This window comes from Bufo gargarizans, chromosome 4 (assembly GCF_014858855.1).
Source record: "Bufo gargarizans isolate SCDJY-AF-19 chromosome 4, ASM1485885v1, whole genome shotgun sequence".
Taxonomy (NCBI): domain Eukaryota; kingdom Metazoa; phylum Chordata; class Amphibia; order Anura; family Bufonidae; genus Bufo; species Bufo gargarizans.
Genome location: NC_058083.1, coordinates 100,056,072 through 100,082,713, shown reverse-complemented (window position 1 = coordinate 100,082,713; position 26,642 = coordinate 100,056,072). Strand labels below are relative to the sequence as shown.

Genomic DNA, 26,642 nt, shown 5'->3' with positions numbered 1-26,642 from the left:
GCTTCTGGCATTACTATACATACATTTGAGAGGTTTATGTATATTTACCCTACACCTTTCCTTCTGAACTGTTCTAGTCCCTCCTTCCATTCCTCCCCCAGTCCCACTACCTTGCCCCCGGTCTCTATCTGCACTATCTTCCTCTCCTATAACGTAATTACCCTCCCCCAGTCCCTAGTTTAAACACTCCTCCAACCTTCTAGCCATCTTTCTCCCCAGCACAGCTGCCCCTTCCCCATTGAGGTGCAGCCCGTCCCTACGATAGAACCTGTAACCGATAGAAAAATCGGCCCAGTTCTCCAGGAACCCAAACCCCTCCTTCCTACACCAGTTCTTGAGCCACTTGTTAATCTCCCGTTGCCTTTCTTGTGTGACTCGTGGTACAGGCAGTATTTCGGAAAATACTACCTTTGAGGTCCTTGTCCTCAGCTTTTGACCTAAATCCCTGAAATCATTTTTAAGGACTCTCCACCTACCTCTAACTTTGTCATTGGTTCCGATATGGACCATGACCTCTGGATCGTCTCCGGCCCCTCCCAGTAATCTGTCAACCCGATCCGCGATGTGTCGAACTCTAGCGCCAGGAAGACAGCACACTGTTCGGCGATCACGGTCTTTGTGACAGATTTCCCGATCTGTTCCCCTAATAATGGAGTCTCCCAAATAATGGAGGTGCTGCCAAAAAACTGTATTTGACCTCACCTGGCTGTAAATCAGCCCAGCACCACACGCTGGGAAGAAAATACCTGTTTTCCCAGACCAAACCTCTCACTGTGTCACACCATGTTAAAAAAATGTTTACCATTTTTGTACTGGATAACTCTGTATGACATTAGGCACTCTGCTGCTCTATTTCATACATTAAAAAATTATTTCCCAAATATATAGGGGATATACAGTGTGAAAGGAGCCATAGATACATTTTTCAGTGTGTCGCCAAGGAGAGGAAAAAGTTAACACGTCTCATTATACCTATTCTGTGCAGCACTAGTACAGTATCTGTAATAATTTCCTCCCCATCATGTGATGTGTACAACAATCCACGCGTATATTTTTATCTGCCACAAACATATCAGTTAAATCCAATAATTTCTCCTGTTCCGTTCCAGCGGAATCTATTTTTTATGCTCTGCAATTTCCCATCATTACCAACATTATTTATATAATTTTAATGCCAGAAACAGACCATTACAGCCCACTTACAAATCCCACAGTGAGTCATCACATCAAACAAAAGTGAATTCCCTAACTAGCTCCCGCTATACACCAACAGCACTGTATTCATATCCTGATAGTAGGACAATTACCCTTACACCACAAGGGATACTTCCAAAAAATGTACCATAAAACTGAAGCGCTTCTTTTCAGATCTAACAAGGGAATTTAATAAAACACTCAAATATTTCCCTCTATTTATGTAAATTGCATGTCATTATCTCTGTATGTGTAAATACAGTACTGTGGTGCACAAGTTTTAGGCAGGTGTAGAAAAAGCTGCAAAGAGTGCCTTTAAAAATAGAAGTGTTAATAGTTTGTTTCTATCAGTTAACAAAATGCAAAGTGAATGAACAAAAGAGAAATCAAAAGCAAATCAATATTTGGTGTGACCACACTTTGCTTTTAGAATAGCATCAGTTCCTCTAGGTACACTTGCTCATAGTTTATGAAGGAACTCAGCAGGGAGATTGTTCCAAACATCTTGGAGAACTAATCACATGTCTTCTGTGCATGTAGGCTTGCTTGAATCCTACTGTCTCTTCGTGTAATCCCAGACAGTGTTGATGATGTTGAGATCAGGGCTCTGTGGGGACCATATCATAACTTCCAGGACACCTTTTTCTTTTTTAGAGTAAAGATAGTTCTTAATGACATTGGCTGTATATTTGGGATCATTGTCCTGCTGCAGAATAAATTTGGAGCTATACAAATGCCTCACTAATGGTAGTACATGATGGCTAAGTATCTGTCTACATTTCTCAGCATTTAGGACACCATTAATCCTGACCGAATCTCTAACTCCATTTGCTGAAATACAGCCCAAAACTTGCAAGGAACCTCCACCATGCTTCACTGTGGTCTGCAGACACAGTGAAGCCTTTTGTTGAACAAACTGTGATCTGTAACAGCCTAATATTTAATTTTGACTCATCAGTCCAGAGCACCTTCTGCCTTTTTTCTGTACCCCAGTCCCTATGTTTTCATGCATAGTTGACTCGCTTGCCCTTGTGTCCACATTGACGGTATGGATCTTTGGCTGCAATTCTTCCATGAAGACTACTTCTGGCCAGATTTTCCGAACAATAGATGGATGCACCTGGGTCCCACTGATTTCTGCCAGTTCTAGGCTGATGGCACTGCTGGACGTATTCTAATTTCAAAGGGCAGTAAGCAAAATGTGTCTTTCATCTGCAAGTTTTAAGCAGAGGTGTAGATTTGGTCAGGAGTAATTGTGTCCTCAATGCTGATAAATACAGGCAGAGCCTCCTGTGTGTCTGTGTGATTTATCCCTCCTTATCTGTTCTCTGAACTCCGGACCTGAAAACAAACATAGTAGGAAGTAAGAGAAAGGACGTCACAGCAGTACAGTGCTAGCAAGCTTCCTTAGAAGAGATATGCCCCTTACTTCTTAACGAAATGCATCTAGCTGTGCAGCTGAAACAGGGAATAATTTGGCGGAGACATGGCCCTTCAGTCAATTTTCTATCCAATTACAAACTATACTTTCCAGGCCTATAGACTTTATTTTACCTATTAAACATCTATGACGGAGAGTATCAAATGTCTTTGCAAAATCCAGAAACACTACATCCACAGCCACCCCTCTGTCCTGGCTTCTACTCACATCCTCATAAAAAAAAAATCAGGTTAGTCTGACAACTTCTGACCTTGGTAAGCCCATGCTAGTTATCACTTATGATATTATTAATAGTGACATGATCCTGTATATAGTCTATTAAGAGTCCTTCAAACATTTTTCCCACAACAGAAGTTAAGTTTACTGGTCTATAATTTCTTGAGGAAGACCTAGAGCCCTTTTTAAATATGGACACCACAATTGCCGTTCGCCAGTCCCTTGACACTATACCAGTCATTAGAGAATCTCTAAAAATTATGAACAAGGGCACAGCAATGAATGAACTGAGATGGTGTAATCAATCCTGAACTGGAATCTTGTTCACATTTACCTGGAGCCTTGCTCATATTCATCTTATTTAAGTTTGCTTTCACCATATCTATTTTCTTTTGTATATACAGAGCTAAAATACCCATTTAGAAGTTCTGTCTTTTTCTGATCCTCAGTGACCATCTCCATTACCATTATTTAGAGGACTTACCTGCTGTAACCTTGGTTTTTTAGCATTTACAGTTGCAAGAAAAAGTATGTGAACCCTTTGGAATGATATGGATTTCTTTTCAGATCTAACAAGGGAATTTAATAAAATAATAAAATGCTCAAATATTTCCCTCTATCTATTATGTAAATTGCATGTAATTATCTCTGTATTAGAGTTGAGCGAACACCTGGATGTTCGGGTTCGAGAAGTTCGGCCGAACATCCCGGAAATGTTCGGGTTCGGGATCCGAACCCGATCCGAACTTCGTCCCGAACCCGAACCCCATTGAAGTCAATGGGGACCCGAACTTTTCGGCACTAAAAAGGCTGTAAAACAGCCCAGGAAAGAGCTAGAGGGCTGCAAAAGGCAGCAACATGTAGGTAAATCCCCTGCAAACAAATGTGGATAGGGAAATGAATTAAAATAAAAATTAAATAAATAAAAATTAACCAAAATCAATTGGAGAGAGGTTCCATAGCAGAGAATCTGGCTTCCCGTCACCCACCACTGGAACAGTCCATTCTCAGATATTTAGGCCCCGGCACCCAGGCAGAGGAGAGAGGTCCCGTAACAGAGAATCTGTCTTCATGTCAGCAGAGAATTAGTCTGCATGTCATAGCAGAGAATGAGGCTTCACGTCAGCCACCACTGCAACAGTCCATTGGCATATATTTAGGCCTAGCACACAGGCAGAGCAGAGAGGTCCCGTAACAGAGAATCTGGCTTCATGTCAGCAGAGAATCAGTCTGCATGTCATAGCAGAGAATGAGGCTTCACGTCACCCACCACTGCAACAGTCCATTGGCATATATTTAGGCCTAGCACACAGGCAGAGCAGAGAGGTCCCGTAACAGACAATCTGGCTTCATGTCAGCAGAGAATCAGTCTGCATGTCATAGCAGAGAATGAGGCTTCACGTCAGCCACCACTGCAACAGTCCATTGGCATATATTTAGGCCTAGCACACAGGCAGAGCAGAGAGGTCCCGTAACAGACAATCTGGCTTCATGTCAGCAGAGAATCAGTCTGCATGTCATAGCAGAGAATCAGGCTTCACGTCAGCCACCACTGCAACAGTCCATTGTCATAAATTTAGGCCCAGCACCCAGGCAGAGGAGAGAGGTCCCGTAACAGACAATCTGGCTTCATGTCAGCAGAGAATTAGTCTGCATGTCATAGCAGAGAATCAGGCTTCATGTCAGCCACCACTGCAACAGTCCATTGGCATATATTTAGGCCCAGCACCCAGGCAGAGGAGGGAGGTCCCGTAACAGAGAATCTGTCTTCATGTCAGCAGAGAATCAGTCTGCATGTCATAGCAGAGAATGAGGCTTCACGTCACCCACCACTGCAACAGTCCATTGGCATATATTTAGGCCTAGCACACAGGCAGAGCAGAGAGGTCCCGTAACAGACAATCTGGCTTCATGTCAGCAGAGAATCAGTCTGCATGTCATAGCAGAGAATCAGGCTTCACGTCAGCCACCACTGCAACAGTCCATTGGCATATATTTAGGCCTAGCACACAGGCAGAGCAGAGAGGTCCCGTAACAGACAATCTGGCTTCATGTCAGCAGAGAATCAGTCTGCATGTCATAGCAGAGAATGAGGCTTCACGTCAGCCACCACTGCAACAGTCCATTGGCATATATTTAGGCCTAGCACACAGGCAGAGCAGAGAGGTCCCGTAACAGACAATCTGGCTTCATGTCAGCAGAGAATCAGTCTGCATGTCATAGCAGAGAATCAGGCTTCACGTCAGCCACCACTGCAACAGTCCATTGTCATAAATTTAGGCCCAGCACCCAGGCAGAGGAGAGAGGTCCCGTAACAGACAATCTGGCTTCATGTCAGCAGAGAATTAGTCTGCATGTCATAGCAGAGAATCAGGCTTCATGTCAGCCACCACTGCAACAGTCCATTGGCATATATTTAGGCCCAGCACCCAGGCAGAGGAGGGAGGTCCCGTAACAGAGAATCTGTCTTCATGTCAGCAGAGAATCAGTCTGCATGTCATAGCAGAGAATGAGGCTTCACGTCACCCACCACTGCAACAGTCCATTGGCATATATTTAGGCCTAGCACACAGGCAGAGCAGAGAGGTCCCGTAACAGACAATCTGGCTTCATGTCAGCAGAGAATCAGTCTGCATGTCATAGCAGAGAATCAGGCTTCACGTCAGCCACCACTGCAACAGTCCATTGGCATATATTTAGGCCCAGCACCCAGGCAGAGGAGGGAGGTCCCGTAACAGAGAATCTGTCTTCATGTCAGCAGAGAATCAGTCTGCATGTCATAGCAGAGAATGAGGCTTCACGTCACCCACCACTGCAACAGTCCATTGGCATATATTTAGGCCTAGCACACAGGCAGAGCAGAGAGGTCCCGTAACAGACAATCTGGCTTCATGTCAGCAGAGAATCAGTCTGCATGTCATAGCAGAGAATCAGGCTTCACGTCAGCCACCACTGCAACAGTCCATTGGCATATATTTAGGCCTAGCACACAGGCAGAGCAGAGAGGTCCCGTAACAGACAATCTGGCTTCATGTCAGCAGAGAATCAGTCTGCATGTCATAGCAGAGAATGAGGCTTCACGTCAGCCACCACTGCAACAGTCCATTGGCATATATTTAGGCCCAGCACCCAGGCAGAGGAGGGAGGTCCCGTAACAGAGAATCTGTCTTCATGTCAGCAGAGAATCAGTCTGCATGTCATAGCAGAGAATGAGGCTTCACGTCACCCACCACTGCAACAGTCCATTGGCATATATTTAGGCCTAGCACACAGGCAGAGCAGAGAGGTCCCGTAACAGACAATCTGGCTTCATGTCAGCAGAGAATCAGTCTGCATGTCATAGCAGAGAATCAGGCTTCACGTCAGCCACCACTGCAACAGTCCATTGTCATAAATTTAGGCCCAGCACCCAGGCAGAGGAGAGAGGTCCCGTAACAGACAATCTGGCTTCATGTCAGCAGAGAATTAGTCTGCATGTCATAGCAGAGAATCAGGCTTCATGTCAGCCACCACTGCAACAGTCCATTGGCATATATTTAGGCCCAGCACCCAGGCAGAGGAGGGAGGTCCCGTAACAGAGAATCTGTCTTCATGTCAGCAGAGAATCAGTCTGCATGTCATAGCAGAGAATGAGGCTTCACGTCAGCCACCACTGCAACAGTCCATTGGCATATATTTAGGCCTAGCACACAGGCAGAGGAGAGGTTCATTCAACTTTGGGTAGCCTCGCAATATAATGGTAAAATGAAAATAAAAATAGGATTGAATGAGGAAGTGCCCTGGAGTCCAATAATATATGGTTATGGGGAGGTAGTTAATGTCTAATCTGGACAAGGGACGGACAGGTCCTGTGGGATCCATGCCTGGTTCATTTTTATGAACGTCAGCTTGTCCACATTGGCTGTAGACAGGCGGCTGCGTTTGTCTGTAATGACGCCCCCTGCCGTGCTGAATACACGTTCAGACAAAACGCTGGCTGCCGGGCAGGCCAGCACCTCCAAGGCATAAAAGGCTAGCTCTGGCCACGTGGACAATTTAGAGACCCAGAAGTTGAATGGGGCCGAACCATCAGTCAGTACGTGGAGGGGTGTGCACACGTACTGTTCCACCATGTTAGTGAAATGTTGCCTCCTGCTAACACGTTGCGTATCAGGTGGTGGTGCAGTTAGCTGTGGCGTGTTGACAAAAGTTTTCCACATCTCTGCCATGCTAACCCTGCCCTCAGAGGAGCTGGCCGTGACACAGCTGCCTTGGCGACCTCTTGCTCCTCCTCTGCCTTGGCCTTGGGCTTCCACTTGTTCCCCTGTGACATTTGGGAATGCTCTCAGTAGCGCGTCTACCAACGTGCGCTTGTACTCGCGCATCTTCCTATCACGCTCCAGTGCAGGAAGTAAGGTGGGCACATTGTCTTTGTAGCGTGGATCCAGCAGGGTGGCAACCCAGTAGTCCGCACAGGTTAAAATGTGGGCAACTCTGCTGTCGTTGCGCAGGCACTGCAGCATGTAGTCGCTCATGTGTGCCAGGCTGCCCAGGGGTAAGGACAAGCTGTCCTCTGTGGGAGGCGTATCGTCATCGTCCTGCCTTTCCCCCCAGCCACGCACCAGTGATGGACCCGAGCTGCGTTGGGTGCCACCCCGCTGTGACCATGCTTCATCCTCATCCTCCTCCACCTCCTCCTCATCCTCGTCCTCCAGTAGTGGGCCCTGGCTGGCCACATTTGTACCTGGCCTCTGCTGTTGCCAAAAACCTCCCTCTGAGTCACTTCGAAGAGACTGGCCTGAAAGTGCTAAAAATGACCCCTCTTCCTCCTCCTCCTCCTCCTCCTCCTGGGCCACCTCCTCTTCCATCATCGCCCTAAGTGTTTTCTCAAGGAGACATAGAAGTGGTATTGTAACGCTGATAACGGTGTCATCGCCACTGGCCATGTTGGTGGAGTACTCGAAACAGCGCAACAGGGCACACAGGTCTCGCATGGAGGCCCAGTCATTGGTGGTGAAGTGGTGCTGTTCTGTAGTGCGACTGACCCGTGCGTGCTGCAGCTGAAACTCCACTATGGCCTGCTGCTGCTCGCACAGTCTGTCCAGCATGTGCAAGGTGGAGTTCCACCTGGTGGGCACGTCGCATATGAGGCGGTGAGCGGGAAGGCCGAAGTTACGCTGTAGCGCAGACAGGCGAGCAGCAGCAGGATGTGAACGCCGGAAGCGCGAACAGACGGCCCGCACTTTATGCAGCAGCTCTGACATGTCGGGGTAGTTGTGAATGAACTTCTGCACCACCAAATTCAGCACATGCGCCAAGCAAGGGATGTGCGTCAAATTGGCTAGTCCCAGAGCTGCAACGAGATTTCGCCCATTATCACACACCACCAGGCCGGGCTTGAGGCTCACCGGCAGCAACCACTCGTCGGTCTGTTGTTCTATACCCCGCCACAACTCCTGTGCGGTGTGGGGCCTGTCCCCCAAACATATGAGTTTCAGAATGGCCTGCTGACGTTTACCCCGGGCTGTGCTGAAGTTGGTGGTGAAGGTGTGTGGCTGACTGGATGAGCAGGTGGAAGAAGAGGAGGAGGAAGCCGAGAAGGAGGAGGTGGCAACAGGAGGCAAAGAATGTTGCCCTGCGATCCTTGGCGGCGGAAGGACGTGCGCCAAACAGCTCTCCGCCTGGGGCCCAGCTGCCACTACATTTACCCAGTGTGCAGTTAGGGAGATATAGCGTCCCTGGCCGTGCTTACTGGTCCACGTATCTGTGGTTAGGTGGACCTTGCCACAGATGGCGTTGCGCAGTGCACACTTGATTTTATCGGATACTTGGTTGTGCAGGGAAGGCACGGCTCTCTTGGAGAAGTAGTGCCGGCTGGGAACAACATACTGTGGGACAGCAAGCGACATGAGCTGTTTGAAGCTGTCTGTGTCCACCAGCCTAAATGACAGCATTTCATAGGCCAGTAGTTTAGAAATGCTGGCATTCAGGGCCAGGGATCGAGGGTGGCTAGGTGGGAATTTACGCTTTCTATCAAATGTTTGTGAGATGGAGAGCTGAACGCTGGCGTGTGACATGGTTGAGACGCTTGGTGACGGAGGTGGTGGTGGTGGTGTTGGTGGTACATCCCCTGTTTGCTGGGCGGCAGGTGCCAACGTTCCTCCAGAGGCGGAGGAAGAGGCCGAGGCGGCAGCAGCAGAATAGGCCGAGGCGGCAGCAGCAGAAGAGGTAGCAGGGGGAGCCTGAGTGACTTCCTTGGTTTTAAGGTGTTTACTCCACTGCAGTTCATGCTTTGCATGCAGGTGCCTGGTCATGCAGGTTGTGCTCAGGTTCAGAACGTTAATGCCTCGCTTCAGGCTCTGATGGCACAGCGTGCAAACCACTCGGGTCTTGTCGTCAGCACATTGTTTGAAGAAGTGCCATGCCAGGGAACTCCTTGAAGCTGCCTTTGGGGTGCTCGGTCCCAGATGGCGGCGGTCAGTAGCAGGCGGAGTCTCTTGGCGGCGGGTGTTCTGCTTTTGCCCACTGCTCCCTCTTTTGCTACGCTGTTGGCTCGGTCTCACCACTGCCTCTTCCTCCGAACTGTGAAAGTCAGTGGCACGACCTTCATTCCATGTGGGGTCTAGGACCTCATCGTCCCCTGCATCGTCTTCCACCCAGTCTTGATCCCTGACCTCCTGTTCAGTCTGCACACTGCAGAAAGACGCAGCAGTTGGCACCTGTGTTTCGTCATCATCAGAGACATGCTGAGGTGGTATTCCCATGTCCTCATCATCAGGAAACATAAGTGGTTGTGCGTCAGTGCATTCTATGTCTTTCACCGCTGGGGAAGGGCTAGGTGGATGCCCTTGGGAAACCCTGCCAGCGGAGTCTTCAAACAGCATAAGAGACTGCTGCATAACTTGAGGCTGAGACAGTTTCCCTGGTATGCATGGGGGTGATGTGACAGACTGATGGGGTTGGTTTTCAGGCGCCATCTGTGCGCTTTCTGCAGAAGACTGGGTGGGAGATAATGTGAACGTGCTGGATCCACTGTCGGCCACCCAATTGACTAATGCCTGTACCTGCTCAGGCCTTACCATCCTTAGAACGGCATTGGGCCCCACCATATATCGCTGTAAATTCTGGCGGCTACTGGGACCTGAGGTAGTTGGTACACTAGGACGTGTGGATGTGGCAGAACGGCCACGTCCTCTCCCAGCACCAGAGGGTCCACTAACACCACCACGACCATGTCCACGTCCGCGTCCCTTACTAGATGTTTTTCTCATTGTTATGGTTCACCACAACAACAAATATATTATTTGGCCCAATGTATTGTATTCAAATTCAGCGGGATATAAATTTGAGGCCTAGTATTTAGGCGCTGGGTGACCGGTATGGATTTCGTGACAGAATTAGACTTGGAAATGCACAGAAGCGTGTGTGTGAAGTTATTCTGAATGACCCTATGTGCACCTTCAATATGATCTACCCTTTTAGGGATAGATTTCAAATAGCTCTGATATAGCAGAAACGACTAAATTATGAAATTGCTAAATTGGGAATTGTATTTCAACCCAGAACAAAAAATGTGCTTTGACGGACACTAAATAACTTTCCCAGCCACAACAGGACAGCGGTAACGAGAGATTTAGCGGGATATAAATTTGAGGCCTAGTATTTAGGCGCTGGGTGACAGGTATGGGTTTAGTGACAGAATTAGATTTGGAAATGCACAGTAGCAGGTGTGTGAAGTTATTCTGAATGACCCTATGTGCACCTTGAATATTATATACCCTTTTAGGGATAGATTTCAAATAGCTCTGATATAGCAGAAACCACTAAATTATGAAATTGCTAAATTGGGAATTGTATTTCAACCCAGAACAAGAAATGTGCTTGAACGGACACTAAATAACTCGCCCAGCTACAGCACTAAGGACAGATTTAGCGGGATATAAATTTGAGGCCTAGTATTTAGGCGCTGGGTGACAGGTATGGGTTTAGTGCCAGAATTAGACTTGGAAATACACAGTAGCGGGTGTGTGTGAAGTTATTCTGAATGACCCAATGTGCACCTTGAATATTATATACCCTTTTAGGGATAGATTTCAAATAGCTCTGATATAGCAGAAACCACTAAATTATGAAATTGCTAAATTGGGAATTGTATTTCAACCCAGAACAAGAAATGTGCTTGAACGGACACTAAATAACTCGCCCAGCTACAGCACTAGGGACAGATTTAGCGGGATATAAATTTGAGGCCTAGTATTTAGGCGCTGGGTGACAGGTATGGGTTTAGTGCCAGAATTAGACTTGGAAATACACAGTAGCGGGTGTGTGTGAAGTTATTCTGAATGACCCAATGTGCACCTTGAATATTATATACCCTTTTAGGGATAGATTTCAAATAGCTCTGATATAGCAGAAACCACTAAATTATGAAATTGCTAAATTGGGAATTGTATTTCAACCCAGAACAAGAAATGTGCTTGAACGGACACTAAATAACTCGCCCAGCTACAGCACTAGGGACAGATTTAGCGGGATATAAATTTGAGGCCTAGTATTTAGGCGCTGGGTGACAGGTATGGGTTTAGTGCCAGAATTAGACTTGGAAATACACAGTAGCGGGTGTGTGTGAAGTTATTCTGAATGACCCAATGTGCACCTTGAATATTATATACCCTTTTAGGGATAGATTTCAAATAGCTCTGATATAGCAGAAACCACTAAATTATGAAATTGCTAAATTGGGAATTGTATTTCAACCCAGAACAAGAAATGTGCTTGAACGGACACTAAATAACTCGCCCAGCTACAGCACTAGGGACAGATTTAGCGGGATATAAATTTGAGGCCTAGTATTTAGGCGCTGGGTGACAGGTATGGGTTTAGTGCCAGAATTAGACTTGGAAATACACAGTAGCGGGTGTGTGTGAAGTTATTCTGAATCTAGAATTCCGTATAACTACTAACATCTAGAGTGATGGTGGATGGGAGCTTGTCCCTGCCTCTTGCCCTTTACTGGGGTACCAGGCAGGGATGCCCTCTTTCTCCATTATTATTTGCTATAGCAATTGAGCCTCTCGCAAATATAATAAGAAATTATAAGAAATGTTCATACATGATAGCGGCATCTGAGTGTAATGTGTTTTTAAAATCAAACTTACCGCCTCCATTTGCTAGCGACAGGCCGGCCGCTGCCAATTTGCTTGAAGATCTCGGCCGAAATCCTGTGCAGCACGAGATTACGACGTCATACGTCACTATGCACAGGATTTTGGCTGAGATCTTCAGTCAAGATGGAGGCTGGCAGCCCATCGTTTTATACTATTTCAGGTTAAATCGATTCGCTGAGACGAAGCACAAGGAAATTCGGCTTCTAGGCGAATCGAATTTATCCTGAAATTTGGACCGAATTCCACTTCGTGGGATTCGCTCATCTCTAATAGTAACTCTCAAACTAAGTATGAGTCACATTAATTTCCTAGATCACTGACAATGTCATGCAAATTTATACAGGTTTCTCAGTCTACAGTATATCATGTTTTTCAAAGGTATCCAAAATACATTTTTTCATGTCATTTCCACCATGAAACCATGGTGAACGTTTTTCCCATCATGACAAAAGGGCAAGGCTGGACCAACCATTTGGCATTTCCCAGATGGGCCAGTGTAGTATGCTACAGGTGAAACTCGAAAAATTAGAATATCGTGCAAAAGTCCATTTATTTCAGTAATGCTAATTAAAAGGAATTGCATTAATGCAGCTTAAAATTAGAATTTTGTGAAAAGGTTCAATATTCTAGGCTCAAAGTGTCACACTGTAGTCAGCTAATTAATCCATACCCCCTGAGCAAAGGGTACCTCAAAATTGTGACTTTGGGGTTTTATAAGCTGTAAGCCATAATCATCCAAATTATAACAAATAAAGGCTTGAAATATCTCACTTTGCATGTAATGAGTCTATCTCATATGTTAGTTTCACCTTTTAAGTTGCATTACTGAAATAAATTAACTTTGCAAGATGTTCCAATTTTTCGAGTTTCACCTGTATATTGAAGCTTCAGGGAGCACACTCCACCCCACCGAACTGTCTGAAATGTCTCTATGTAGAGCCAGCTCCAGATTTATGTGGACCTGTAGTGTATTGTGCAGGGATACCAGATATGCAGTGGCATAACTAGAAATGACTAGGCCCCACAGTAAATTGTTGAAATAGAAGAGGCTTCTGGGATGACAGCCATGCAGACCAATTTGATGCAGTGTGCGGTGTATGGTCTAAGCACCGACAGGCTGAACATCAGCTGTTCCGGACAGCCACCGGCACTGGAGGATAGGTGTAGGCTGACAGAATGGCAACTCAACCAATCAGCTGTTTCGGACAGCCACTGGCACAGAAAGCTATACCGGCAAATGGCAATTTTTGTGTGTGCACAAACGATCGGCTTAAGTAAGCATTTTGCTTGTTAATCAGGTAAACGACAGAACATTAACACTGCGAGATAATCACTAACAAGCATTCCCATGAACGCTCGTTAGCGATTATCTTTAGGATTCACGGCCCATGTAAAGGGTCCTCTATTCACAGATTGGACACATGCTGCACATGGACCACTAGCACGATGGGAGAGATTCATCAAAACAGGTGTAAATTGCCCATAACAACCAATCATATTCCACCTTTCATTTTCCAAATGAGCTCTAAAAAGTGAAAGATGGATCTGATTGGTTGCTAGTGGAAAGAGAGAGAGAGACCACATTCCCTAATACAATCATTAACATGGCTCTATGAGTTGAGGTTTTACACAGGCATTTTATAACATGATCCCAATTTCTTCCTCCCCCTTACCCTCTTACAGCATGCGTGTCCCACAGACACTGAGGGAGAGATACTGCTGCACTTTCATCCCCCCTTTTCGTGTACTGTGTCAGTGGCGTAACAAGAAATTACTGCAAATTTTTCACTGACACCCCGCCTGCCCCAGCAACTTCTTCACAACCCCCACTCCTGTGGCTAAATAAATTTTTGGTGACTGAAGAGGTTTTTGAGCATTTACAGAGAAACTGCAGGCAGGAAAAGGGAACTGCTGGCTGGTACAAGGTGAGAAGATGCTAAGTTTCCCTAATAAGATATATATCCCAATGCCTAATACCCAATGCCAAATACTCAAATGTACTATTGATGAATACAATAATTGCTTTAGTGACTAATAAGATATAGGGGGAGATTCATCAAACTGGTGTAAAGTAGAACTGGCTTAGTTGCCCATAGCAACCAATCAGATTCCACCTTTCATTTTTCACAGCTCCTTTGGGAAATGAAAAGTGAAATCTGATTGGTTGCTAGGAGCACCTAAGCCAGTTCTTCTTTGCACTTTTTTGATTAATGTCTCCCATAATGTCTAATATATAAGACATAGTGACTGAAGTATCAGTGACATGAGTTTTCTCCATTGTCTTTAAGGTCTGGCAACCGGATGAAATCTGTCTGCTGCTGCGGGGAAAAACAGAGAACACTTCAAATGCAATTATCCTGGAACTCAACAAATTTATTCTGGGTTTGAAGTTAGCACAAGAGAACCATCTACAACCAGACACAAGCCCACTCCGAGCCGAGGATGACACCAACTGCTCAGTGTCTTCAATAGAAGAGGATTTTTTGACAGCCTCTGAAACACTGGAAGAGGATAGTGAAGGGGAAATCTGCAAAGGAGGCAAGTATCCGTAAAGAATGTGTTTAGATATATAATATTAAAGAAGTTTGCTGGGAGAAACATTGTAGGGTAGATTTACTAATCCTATAGATGGGTTAAATTTGGACAGGCTGTCTAGACCTGCACCAGATTTATCACAGGGGCTCAGACTGAATGATACATCTAGATACTTTTGTCTAATTTCATACAATTGTTTGGACTACTTTGAGACAATTTTATGCCAGAATTGTGGCACAATATTAGTGCAAACATTTAGACATCTCCGCCCTTTTTCCTTTTCCCATAGACAGTCTTCAAGCGTTTTATGCTTCTTTCCTATCCCTGCACTGAGTCCTTGAACCCCCCCCCCCCCCTTAGAAAGTTTGCTGCATCCCAGACAATATGTGCCCCCGCTGTTCCCTCATTAGCTGCAAAAATAGCTGTTAAGAAATTAGCTCTCTCACATCTGCTTTTTCCAAACATGACACATTAAAAGGGATTGTGTGGGATACTGAAAAATAGCATTTAATTGTGTAAACTTTGTGTAGTCACCTACAGAGCATGATAGTTTACCTGCCAACTTCTCCTGAGTCTCCACTTCAGTCTCCATGCTCCAACCCAAACTTCCAGGTTGAGGGTACAGATCAGCAGCCACAATATTTCCCATAGTGCTAGGTGCTGCAAGATCTGACACAAATGTAAATGCTTACAACACCCCTCCCTAGGCTAAAAAAAATGCCCACTACACCCTCATTATCCCCTTTCTATCTCCTCCTAATGTTTCCTCTCACACAGCTTTAATATGACAAGCAGTGGACTCTGCCTACTCTGCCTACCCTGCCTACCCATTCCAAGATCACATAGCTCTGACAACATGACCCTTCGGTCTGGGATTCTGACCGAGGGGATCATGGGAGGCCTGGTCATGATGTCAGAGGAAATAGTCTCCACGGTCACTTGACCACTCTCCCAATATCTGTAGTGAGATAGAATAAGAAGCAAAAGTGCATTAGTAAGTTGCAGGGCCCGGCAGAGAAAGCACAGTCTAAATTTCATTGTGATTTCCCTCCCCAACTCCACGACTAATGGACTATGATCTGAAAACGCTCTAGCTAAATAGGTCAAGTGTTTCACCAAACGGGTTCCCTGATGATCTGCTACCAGCATATCAATACGCAAGAAGGAGTGTCTTTAACAGGAGTAAATTAATCTCTTCCATACATCCACCCACCATAGGGCTAGTTGTACTCTACCCTCTGTTTACTCTGCATTCCGGCATTGCCGGAAGCTGAAGTGTCTCCGTCTGGCCCCAGCGGTTTTCCTCCTGGTGATTCTCTGCATATTTGCCAGGTTGCAGCCAGACCTCTGCCAGTCCCAATTATAGTTAATGGGGCTGGACGGAGATGGTTCAGCTTCTGGCAATGCCAGAACAGCCTGCCAAATTCTAAACATAGTGCGAAACTAGCCTAAATTACCAACAACCTAGAGCTGTAGGAGACTACCTGATTATGCTTTAACATAACACCAGACCATATATCCAAATTATAATTATAATCTATTACCATATTAAAATCCTAAGAACCAATAAGGAGCAACAGCCCTTAACTCTAAACTAATCAAATCAGTTGAATTAAAAGGTGCAGGAATATAGATAATCACCTAAATCAAATTCACCAAACCCCTAGGACCCAACAAAATAAATGCTTCCTTTCCCTATCCATTTTAGAAAATAATATTTAAAAACTACTAGTGTCATGGTAGGGAGGGATAAGGGCAGCCCTGATACCCACCTGCACCTCTATCCCTACCTACTTGCACGGCCCGTCCTAACTGATGGCATACAACTTGGCGACGGTCCCTTTCTTAGATAAGTGCAGGGGCCTAAAGACAAATACCGTAGACAAAGCAAGAGTTAAGCCAGGAGGACGCGTAAATACCAAAAAGAGCTAGCAAGGTCAAGGTCACAAACAAAGCCGAGGTCAGAAGCCAAACGGTCACGTCAAGTACAAAAGGATGTAGCGAGGTCGAGGTCACAAAAAGAGCTGAGGTCAAAGCACACACGAGATACACAATCCAAGAGAACGCTGGTGAGGGTAACAAAAGACCAATCACAGGCAACCTGTGGCCAGCAGGCTGCCTGTTTAAATAGCCCTGACTGGTGAGTCATATGATGTGGCCAGCGTCACGTGACTCACATTACACAGCCCAACACAGCCGAGCGACGATTCATCATTATCAGCGCTCAGCTCCCCTGTAGTCTAGGGGAACGCCGGCCACGCTGAGGAGGCCCTTGGTCCCCATGGAGACAAGGACACCGGCCGCGTCCTCGCTCCTGCACACAGACGGGATGCCGCCGGCTCCCCGTTACAGATAGCTTGGTGTATTAAGATACCCCCAATGTAACAATGTAAAGTCTACTGCAAAACCATCCCTTTTTAACATAGCGCACAATATTAACATTCAGATGAGTTTCCTGAAAACACACCCCTACTGGCAAGTACGTAGTTAGAAATCTAATTAAAAATAACTAAGCATTTCAGTCTATCTGACATTTCCCTAATATTCCAGGGAAATAACCTAATTGTTATGCAATATGAGAATAGTAAATCCAAAGAACAATTAAGAACATTTAAAAAAAATATCCCTTTGGCGAATACCCTTCACTATAATTAGGCCAGGGTTCAAATAACTGTTTTGTTTTCTGTTCTCTTCCATCAGAAGAGCAGAAAAATAAACAGAAAATCCTTTATTTTGAGCATCCATTGTGCTCATTTTGCATCCGTTTACATATGCTATCAGTTCCAGTCAGAGACTTCACAAATTTGGTATTGCCGTAATTGTATTGACTTGCAAAATTAAAACGTCATGTCCTTTTTAGAGCAAGGTGAACGTCCTGATATCAAAACACAAAAAAAAAACATTTTTTATTTATTTCACCCCACAAAGAATTTTTTCTCATTTTCCAATACATGACATGGTAAATTTAATGATGCATTAAAAAAGACATCTTTTCCCACACAAAATAGACCCTCCTATGGCCGTGTGAACAGAGAATGTAAAAAGGTATGGCTCTTAGAATGTGAGGAGATAAAATCAAAAATGCCAAACTGAAAATTAGCCTGGTCTTTAAGGGGTTAATAATACTGCAAACGTGAATTACAAAGGTGTGAATTTGTGTAATCGATCAAAGGAAGACCAAAGTTCAGTGTGAAATCTAAAATTCACTTTGCTAACCTAGTACAAAGTTTCCCATGAAACCACTGCATCAAGAAAGTGCAGAAATAGTTCCAGTTATAAAGTAACTGTTAGAATGGTATCATTTATGGTCTGGTTTGGGACACATCAGATATATGGGAATACATAATTCAGTCGCCTTTCATGGAACCCAAACTTTCATGGTTCATCTTTTTTTTCCCATATGTAGATTCCAGTGTTCCTTTCATGTAGGGTAATATATTATTCATTTTCTGGAATTTTATCTTTTTAGAAATGTAGCATGAAATGCTGAAATAGAATATAGAAAACTGTGTAGCCAACTAAGCCTTTTCCCAAAAACCTACAGTCTAAAAGTGAACTTTGAGCAGAAGAGATATTGTTAGGGATAGCATTAAAGGGGTTGTCAAAGTTATGAAAAAAATAATAATATAGCACTGTAAATCTAATGGTCAGCAATATATAACTGGGCTAAGCAAGTTTTAGGTAAAATAATTATATTTCCTCATTTCCCTGGTTCTCTTCTGGCCATTTGTTTACCTGCAATAACAACAATCTCTGCCCCTCCCCCTGCTCTGCTAAGGGACTGAATAAGTCTGCCCTGAGTGACATGTCTGACTGCTGGGAGACTCAGCAGCATGTTGTATGTGTAGGACTACAAATCCCAGCTGTACAATGACACCGCTGATACACACAGGATCTTCCCCCTACCTGTTGCGCAATGCTCTGCAGAACTCCTCTGTCAGCTCCTGTGCCCAGCATTTGTCTCCTCACTGCCTGCAGCTACTCAGTAAAGCCTTCAGTCCTGAGTCTGTGCTGCTGAAGGGGTTAAGAATCCAGGGAGAGAGCAATAAGCAGCAGCAAGTAGTGCAGGGGGGTATGGCCAGCACTGTGTTGTCTCGTGTACAGACTCATTTCTGCTCTCTCTGGCTTGTGCACGAAACCTTATCAGAGCAGGGAGAGAAGCTGACATTACAGGTCATGTGACCCTCAGTGAAATCTGAGAAAGGACCAACTACAGATGCAGTAAGTGCATGGTAAAATGCATACAAAGAACAAAAAAATAACTTGGACAACCCTTTTAATTTTAGAAGGACAGTAATTATCACATGATCAAATGTATTTCAGGTGGTATATGTGTCTTGTGATCTTCACGTTTATGCTAGAGATTGTTCATGGAAGATCCACTTAAAGAAGTTCTGACCTACTTTTTCTGCACTCTTTATTGTAGAGCCTCCTGATGATATAAAGAACGTGAAAAGAAAAGCAGCTGAACATTCTCAGAGCATAAAAATTGGAAGGATAAATCTTAGGAGTGAAGAATATAATGTAATTGGTGAGCCTACAGAGGAGATAAGAAGAAAATTAGAAGAAAGGAGAAAGTCTCTTATTGAAAACAACTTTGAGTATAAAACTGGAAAAAATGAATGTCAGTGTATAGGAAGTAATGTGCAACAAAGCCCATTATGTCAGGATGATCATTACACAGAATATTTTGAAGACCCTGCAAGTACAGGCCAGTATGCAACCAACTTGGCAGAGTGTGTCCTACAGGATGCATTTATTAGGCTGTCTCAGTCTGATAACTCTTTCACCAAGGAAGCAGCTCTTTCCATTTCGGCTGGTAACTCTGCTGTCTCTAGGTTCACTCCAAGAGAAGGTTCTCCTGCTGCATCTCGTTCATGGAATGATCTTCCAAAAATTGTGATAGTACAAAGCCCAGACAGTTGCGACAGCCCAACAGAATGGGTTGATGAATCGCAGTGGCCCGAGCAGGAGAACATTGCAAATAATTCTGACAATGGCACAGATGAAAATACTGGCTCCACACAAAGTACTTTAGAAGTGACGTTAACTTGTGCAGCATCAGTAAAAGGCACACATTCAAGTCCACAGCCTACTGATCCAAATAATTTAGAACATCATGAAAACATTGATGTAAAAGAAAATGGCACTGTGGAAGAGCACACAACAGACATTGTAGGATTTCCAAGTTGTATGGAGGGTCTTGAATTTTCAGTGCCATCTGCTTTGTGTGGGATGACTCGAGTGGCAAGTGCCGTAGCTGTTTGTGGTCTAGGTGAACAAAGGCAAGGTCATTACCCTGCCACATCTAGTGGACTTTTGTTAGCAGCTGATGCATCAACAGCTGTAGCTCTACATTGCAGCATTGCTTTGGGAACCAGCATGGAAAAGCTCAAAGATAATATTGCAAAAGCCCTCCTAAGAGAAGCAGCTCTAGTACTCACCAGTCCCTGCAAATATAAGAATGTAGGGGAGTTCATAGAGTCCATAAATGAGAAGATCCTGAGCAGTGTAAGTTCTGCTAAATTTGCACATGTAGGCGATGTGGTTAACGATGATCTAGCTCACAATTTATCTGATACTATCTTAAGACATTCAGCTGAGAAGGCAGTGCAAGGTGTTGAAGTTCAGCATTGCTCCACTACACCCAATGATTTTGTTGCAACTACTACCGAACTTCTCTTCAATGTCATGCACTTTACTTGTAAGAAGATGAATGATCTTGTGCAAAGTGGAGACTTGCCCTCTAATGTATTAGCTGACAGACCTAAATCTTTAGGAGTGGAGAAAAGAAATAGTCAAGTTGATGAAACTGTTCACAGGAATAAAAGCCAGTTAACCAATTTATGTAGCAGCCCAGAGCAAAGGATTGAACCAATTCCACTCAAACATCCTTCTAATGAAGTGAATGGAGGCAATGCCCTCCCAGCTGAGACGTATTGCTCTACAAATAGCCAAGCTCAAATTAAAGCACCATGCAGTAAACAATGCCTGAGGAGGGAGCGCTACAAACGACACCATAATGATCAAAGAGCCAGGGAAAGTATTCTTATAGATGATGACTGCAGGTATTGTGTGTCAGACAAAGGATCCATGGATGGAGGTATGAGTTCAGGAAGTCAAGAAAAGGTCTATGGTGAGATACATGTAACCAAAGAATTCGCTCTTAATTTATCATCGGGGAGTAGTACCATGTTGCACCCTTCTCAGGCAGTCCTTCTAGTAAAACATCCTGTCAGTAATTACTGTTTATCAGACTTTGCAGATGATTTGTCAGAAACTGTGGTATCTATGGCCACTGAGATAGCTGCTATATGTCTAGAGAACTCCAATGGGAAGCAGCCTTGGTTTTGTGCATGGGCAAAAGGAAGTGAGTGCTTGTTAACACCTTGCAGGACAGCAAAAAGGAAAAAAGACACATCTTCAGGTGGGTCTGTAGTGCGAAGGCATAGGCCTCCAAGGCTCAGCGAAATAAAAAAGAAGACAGATGAGCACCCAGAGCTTAAAGAACGACTAATGAACCGAGTAGTGGATGAGTCCATTAACCTTGAAGATGCCCCTGACCCTGTCAGCGCTTTCGCCAATGAAGTGGCCTCTAAGATAATGAATTTAACTGAGTCGTCTGTTGCAGATTCTCTATGGCAAGGACAAAACTTATCACGGAACAGATTACACTGTGACAGATGGAGCAGAGGTAAAGCATCTAGCTATGAAAGCATCCCAGAGGAAGACTTAAATGCCAAAAGTCTTGTGAACACATTGGGCCCTTGGAATATGTTAGGACAGCCATTTAGCAGGACAAGCTCAGTGTCTAAACAGTCCAGCTGTGAAAGCATCACTGATGAATTTTCCAGATTTATGGTAAACCAGATGGAAAATGAGGGAAGAGAATTTGAGCTTTTGCTAGACTATTATGCTGGGAGAAATGCAAATAGTATTCTGAATTCTGCCCTGCAGCAGATTTCCAGGAGGAACAGCCTCTTGAATGTGAAACCCACCTGCCTTTCCAAACAGTCTAGCACAGAGAGTATCACTGAAGAGTTTTACCGATACATGTTAAAAGAGATAGACAAGGAAAGTAAGGAAATGTATTCCAGCAGAAATACAGCAGAATGGACAAATAATTTAATGCCCCCCTCATCTCGCACCCCTTTCTGCTTCCGCCAATCTTCCATGCCTTGTACCAGATCCTCTAGTGCACGTCTGACTGTAAATACACCAGTTAAAGCAAATTCACTAGATGGGTTTTCAAGGAGTGGCTCTCGTGATTTCCTCAATATTCAACCTGCAAATTCTATCTCGTCCACAAACCTCTGTAAGTCAGACTCATGTTTATACCAAAGGTGGCAGACTGACCAAGCTACAGATATGTTAATCCATGAAACCTGGTCCAGTTCTATTGAGGCTTTAATGCGCAAGAATAAAATCATAGCAGACAGAACTGAAAGTGTAGATGCAGAGGCATCATCATCACCAAAAGGTTCACCAGCACATGTGGACAGATATGCCAAGATGGCTGTGGACATTGTTCAGAGTGGAAAATCTCTGCTAGTCCAACATCAAGACTCATATGAGAGCACAAATAAGGGAAATTTTAAAAATAATAATCAAAATGGATGCAAATCAATGGACATTCAAGAAAATATTGTTGTAAATATATCTAAACTTCACCAGCTTGGTTCCTCCGGTGGACCTCTGGAGGTGCCTTTGATACAGATAGAAATGGAGCAAAAGGAAGAGATAGATGGGGAGGACCAGGTCCATTTATCCAAGCCGATCAGGAATATTCAAGACATTCCAAAACAGGATGAAGGTAGAAACATCTGCCATGTAGGCATCAGGTACTTGTGCTACTTTATTTATATGACAAGAAAAAAAGTGTATTATCCTTTCTAAGTTACTGGTTGGCTTAACATGCCTTAGATCAGTGTTCCTCAACTCCAATCCTCAGGGGCCCCCTGCCGGTCATGATTTGAGAATATCCTACAAAATGAATAACTGTAGTAAGTGTTGATGTATTGACACCAATTATATCACCTGCTTTATGCTAATAAAATCCTGAAAACATGACCGGCTGGTGGGCCCTGAGCACAGGAGTTGAAAAACACTGCCTTAGGTAGGTGGTGGGGAGTTCTGTTTCTAAGACATCTGATTCAGCCAACTAGTACCCTGCTTTGTACTGATGAAGTGCAAGAATCCTGAAACAGCTGTCTATAGATGGGTGTCTCTGGTTTGGGTTGATATGAGATAATTTGCATACCTTCTCCCATGGAGAATTGCCTGAAAAATAAGTCTTCATACACAGCTGAGTCTCTTCAATGAAGGACAATTTTATTTACAGTATTGGTACTACTGGGTTAAACCTGAAAACACAAATGTCTGTATAATATCCAGATTTATGATATGACATTGGCCAAAAAGCAATAAAAAAATTAAAGATGAATTTTAGAAGTACAGATTTCTGATAAATGAGAGATACTGATGATATGGCCTTAGGCTCATTGATACAGATGAAACTGGATTGATTTATAGAAAAATGTATCCAGTGAAGTTAACTTCACATTTTGGCCCTATCTGTGTCCCCTTTATACAGTGTAGTATATTTTGTATTTGCATAACTTATGTGTATAAAACCTCGAAAACAAATGTCGGATTCCCTCGTGAATAGAAAGCTATTCTACTAAAATCCATGCTACATATTTCACGTGCCCTGTTCCCTTTGCATGCAATACTGAAACCTCTAAATATCACTATTTTGAGGGATTGCCCTATTATTACTGCCTTGCAATCTGCACCTGATTTCTCCTTCTGGTAGCGAGAGGGAGAGTTATGGTGGGTTTACATGGCCCACTGGCCGATTATCAAGAACGATCATTACTACAAACGGTCATTCCCGATAACAGGCTCATGTAAATGTGTTGCCCATGACCCGAAGAACAAGCAAAACACTCATTTATCGGGCAAATTAATCTTTTGTGCAGCACATGAAATCATCATTTCTGGGCAACAGAGCGGGGCCCAGAAACAATGAATCTTTATGGGGACAAGTGATGGCAGTAGCCAGTGTTCATTCACATACAGTGGAAGTGATTTCTACATGTACAGTAAAAGCAGCTCTTTCCTCCTATGATGAGCAGGCAATTATCAGGAAGAAATACTTCCTTCCCGATAATTTTCTGCTCACTTAGCACATGTAAATGTGACTTTACACAAGCTTCATGGAAATATATAGTTCCTTTTCAGCTCTGGTGCACTTGCAAGAATAAAATGACCCTCCAGTTCAAGATATAAAATTCCTATTAGAGGGGTTCTCCAGGAATTAAGAAAATGAAAATGTTTAAATATTACTTTATTATAAATATATTCCAAAATTCCTTTTATTAGTTATACTGCCTCATTTTGTCTAGAGAGCAATCAGCAGGGGAAATAAAATGGCCTCCATCCAATTAGTACACACAAACCCTGTCCTAATCACACAGGAGGACAAGTTACTTCAGAACACTGAGCTAAAGAGCTGCCTCATCCTCCTCTGTGCTCTGCTTGTCAGGGATTAAGATCCTGAATACAGATATGATCTTCATCTGAATCTCTGTAGGAATGGAGTTTATGAGGAGACACAAACTACAGAGAGGAGGAGGGGATGTGACTAATAAGCAGCAGCACTTGTATGCAGTCTCCGTTACCACAGCCCCACATTACCACAGTCTGTCCTGTCCATCCTCTCTGTACTTCATGTCTCCTCATGGACTTCATTCCTATATAGATTCAGCTGAAGATCTTAAAGGCATTTGAACCCTTACTCACCTGGTCCTCAATAACATGCCTGTGCTGTGCACAGCATTTCCACCACATGAACAGTACTGTTTTTGGTTTCTGCCAAAGAGAGAAGAAATGTAGTACACATGCACAGAGACTGTGGTTCATGGCACAGGCATTAAATTACCTGGGCCAGACAGGAGCAGAATTCAAATGTCTGGCCCTGCCAATCACATACGGAAAGATGGTGCACCTAGGAGCTAGGGCCCTCCTTCAGTGCTCCAAACAGCTGACTAGCATATACAGTGGGGAAAATAAGTATTTGATAAATAATTAATTTACATTTTATTGCATGAAATAAGTATTTGATACAATAGAAAAACAGAACTTAATATTTGGTACAGAAAACTATGTTTGCAATTACAGAGGTCAGACGTTTCCTGTAGTTCTTGGCCAAGTTTGCACACATTGCAACAGGGATTTTGGCCCAGTCCTCCATACAGATCTTCTCCAGATCTTTCAGGTTTTGGTGTTGTCGCTGAGCTACATTGAGTTTTAGCTCCCTCCAAAGATTTTTTATTGTGTTCAGGTATGGAGACTGGCTAGGTCACTCCAGGAACTTGAAATGCTTCCTACAGAGCCACTTCTTAGTTGCTCTGGCTGTGTGTGTCTGGTCATTGTACATGCCAGCAGCACTTGTATGCATATGTAACAGGGTTGATGTTCCTGGAGGGAAACACCAAATGGAAAAGGATTTAGGAAAACTAGAAGAATGGTCAGAACTCTGGCAACTGAAATTTAATGTGGATAAGTGCAAGTAATGCACCTGGGGCGTAAAAACCCAAGGGCAGAATATAGAATATTTGACACAGTCCTGACCTCAGTATCTGAGGAAAGGGATTTAGGAGTAATTATTTCAGAAGACTTAAAGGTGGGAAGACAATGTAATAAAGCAGCACGAAATGCCAGCAGAATGCTTGGATGTATAGGGAGAGGAATTACCAGTAGAAAGAGGGAGGTGCTCATGCCGCTCTACAGAACACTGGTGAGACCTCACTTGGAGTATTGTGCGCAGTACTGGAGGCCATATCTCCAGAAGGATATAGATACTCTAGAGAGAGTTCAGAGAAGAGCTACTAAACTAGTACATGGATTGCAGGATAAAACTTACCAGGAAAGGTTAAAAGACCTTAATATGTATAGCTTGGAAGAAAGAAGAGACAGAGGGGATATGATAGAAACTTTTAAATACATAAAGGGAATCAACTCGGTAAAAGCGGAAAGAATATTTAAAAGAAGAAAAACTACCACAAGAGGACACAGTTTTAAATTAGAGGGGCAAAGGTTTAAAAGTAATATAAGGAAGTATTACTTTACTGAGAGAGTAGTGGATGCATGGAATAGCCTTCCTGCAGAAGTGGTAGCTGCAAATACAGTGAAGGAGTTTAAGCATGCATGGGATAGGCATAAGGCTATCCTTCATATAAGATAGGGCCAGGGACTATTCATAGGATTCAGATATATTGGGCAGACTAGATGGGCCAAATGGTTCTTATCTGCCGACACATTCTATGTTTCTATGTTTCTATGGAAGACCAGGAGGTTGTTGGCCAAAATCTCTTACATACAGATACATGGCTCCATCCATCCTCCCTTCAATATGGCACAGTTGTTCTCTCCCCTTTGCAGAAAAGTACCCCCAAAGTACGATGTTTCCTCCCCCATGCTTCACAGTTGGGACTGTGTTCTTGGGATTGTACTCATCCTCCAAACACGGCGAGTAAAGTTGGTACCAAAAAGTTATATTTTGGTCTCATCTGACCACATCTGACTTTAATTTTCTAATTGCGCTAACAGTTGTTGCCTTCTCACAATCTTCTTGCCTATTGTCCTGTAGCCCATCCCAGCCTTGTGCAGGTCTACAATTTTGTCCCTGGTGTCCTTAGACAGCTCTTTGGTCTTGGCCATGGTGGGGAGGTTGGAGTGTGAATCATTAAGTGTGTGGACAGGTATATTTTATACAGGTAACGAGTTCAAACGGGAGCAATTAATACAGGTAATGCAGGAATGCAGAGTAGGAGGGTTTCTTAAAGAAAAACTAACAGGTCTATGAGAGCTAAAATTCTTGCTGGTTGGTAGGTGATCAAATACTTATTTCATGAAATAAAATGAAAATTAATTATTTAAAAATCATACAATGTGATTTTATGGATTTTTTTTCGATTCTGTCATAGTTGAAGTGTACTTACGATAAAAATTACAGATCTCTCCATTCTTTGTAGGTAGAAAAACTTGCAAAATCGCCAGTGTATCAAATACTTATTTTTCCCACTGTATATACATACATACAGTAT

General features: G+C 43.9%; 1 protein-coding gene across 1 annotated transcript in view; it reads left to right on the top strand.

Annotated features, from left to right (window-relative positions):
• Positions 1-26,642, top strand: part of LOC122935247 (SPHK1 interactor, AKAP domain containing) — a 231,202-nt gene that overhangs the window by 152,869 nt on the left and 51,691 nt on the right. Inside the window, exons 5-6 of the mRNA XM_044291009.1 lie at positions 14,286-14,535; positions 18,959-22,373. Of these exons, the coding sequence (XP_044146944.1) occupies positions 14,286-14,535; positions 18,959-22,373 (3,665 nt within the window). The remainder of the gene's footprint in view (positions 1-14,285; positions 14,536-18,958; positions 22,374-26,642) is intronic.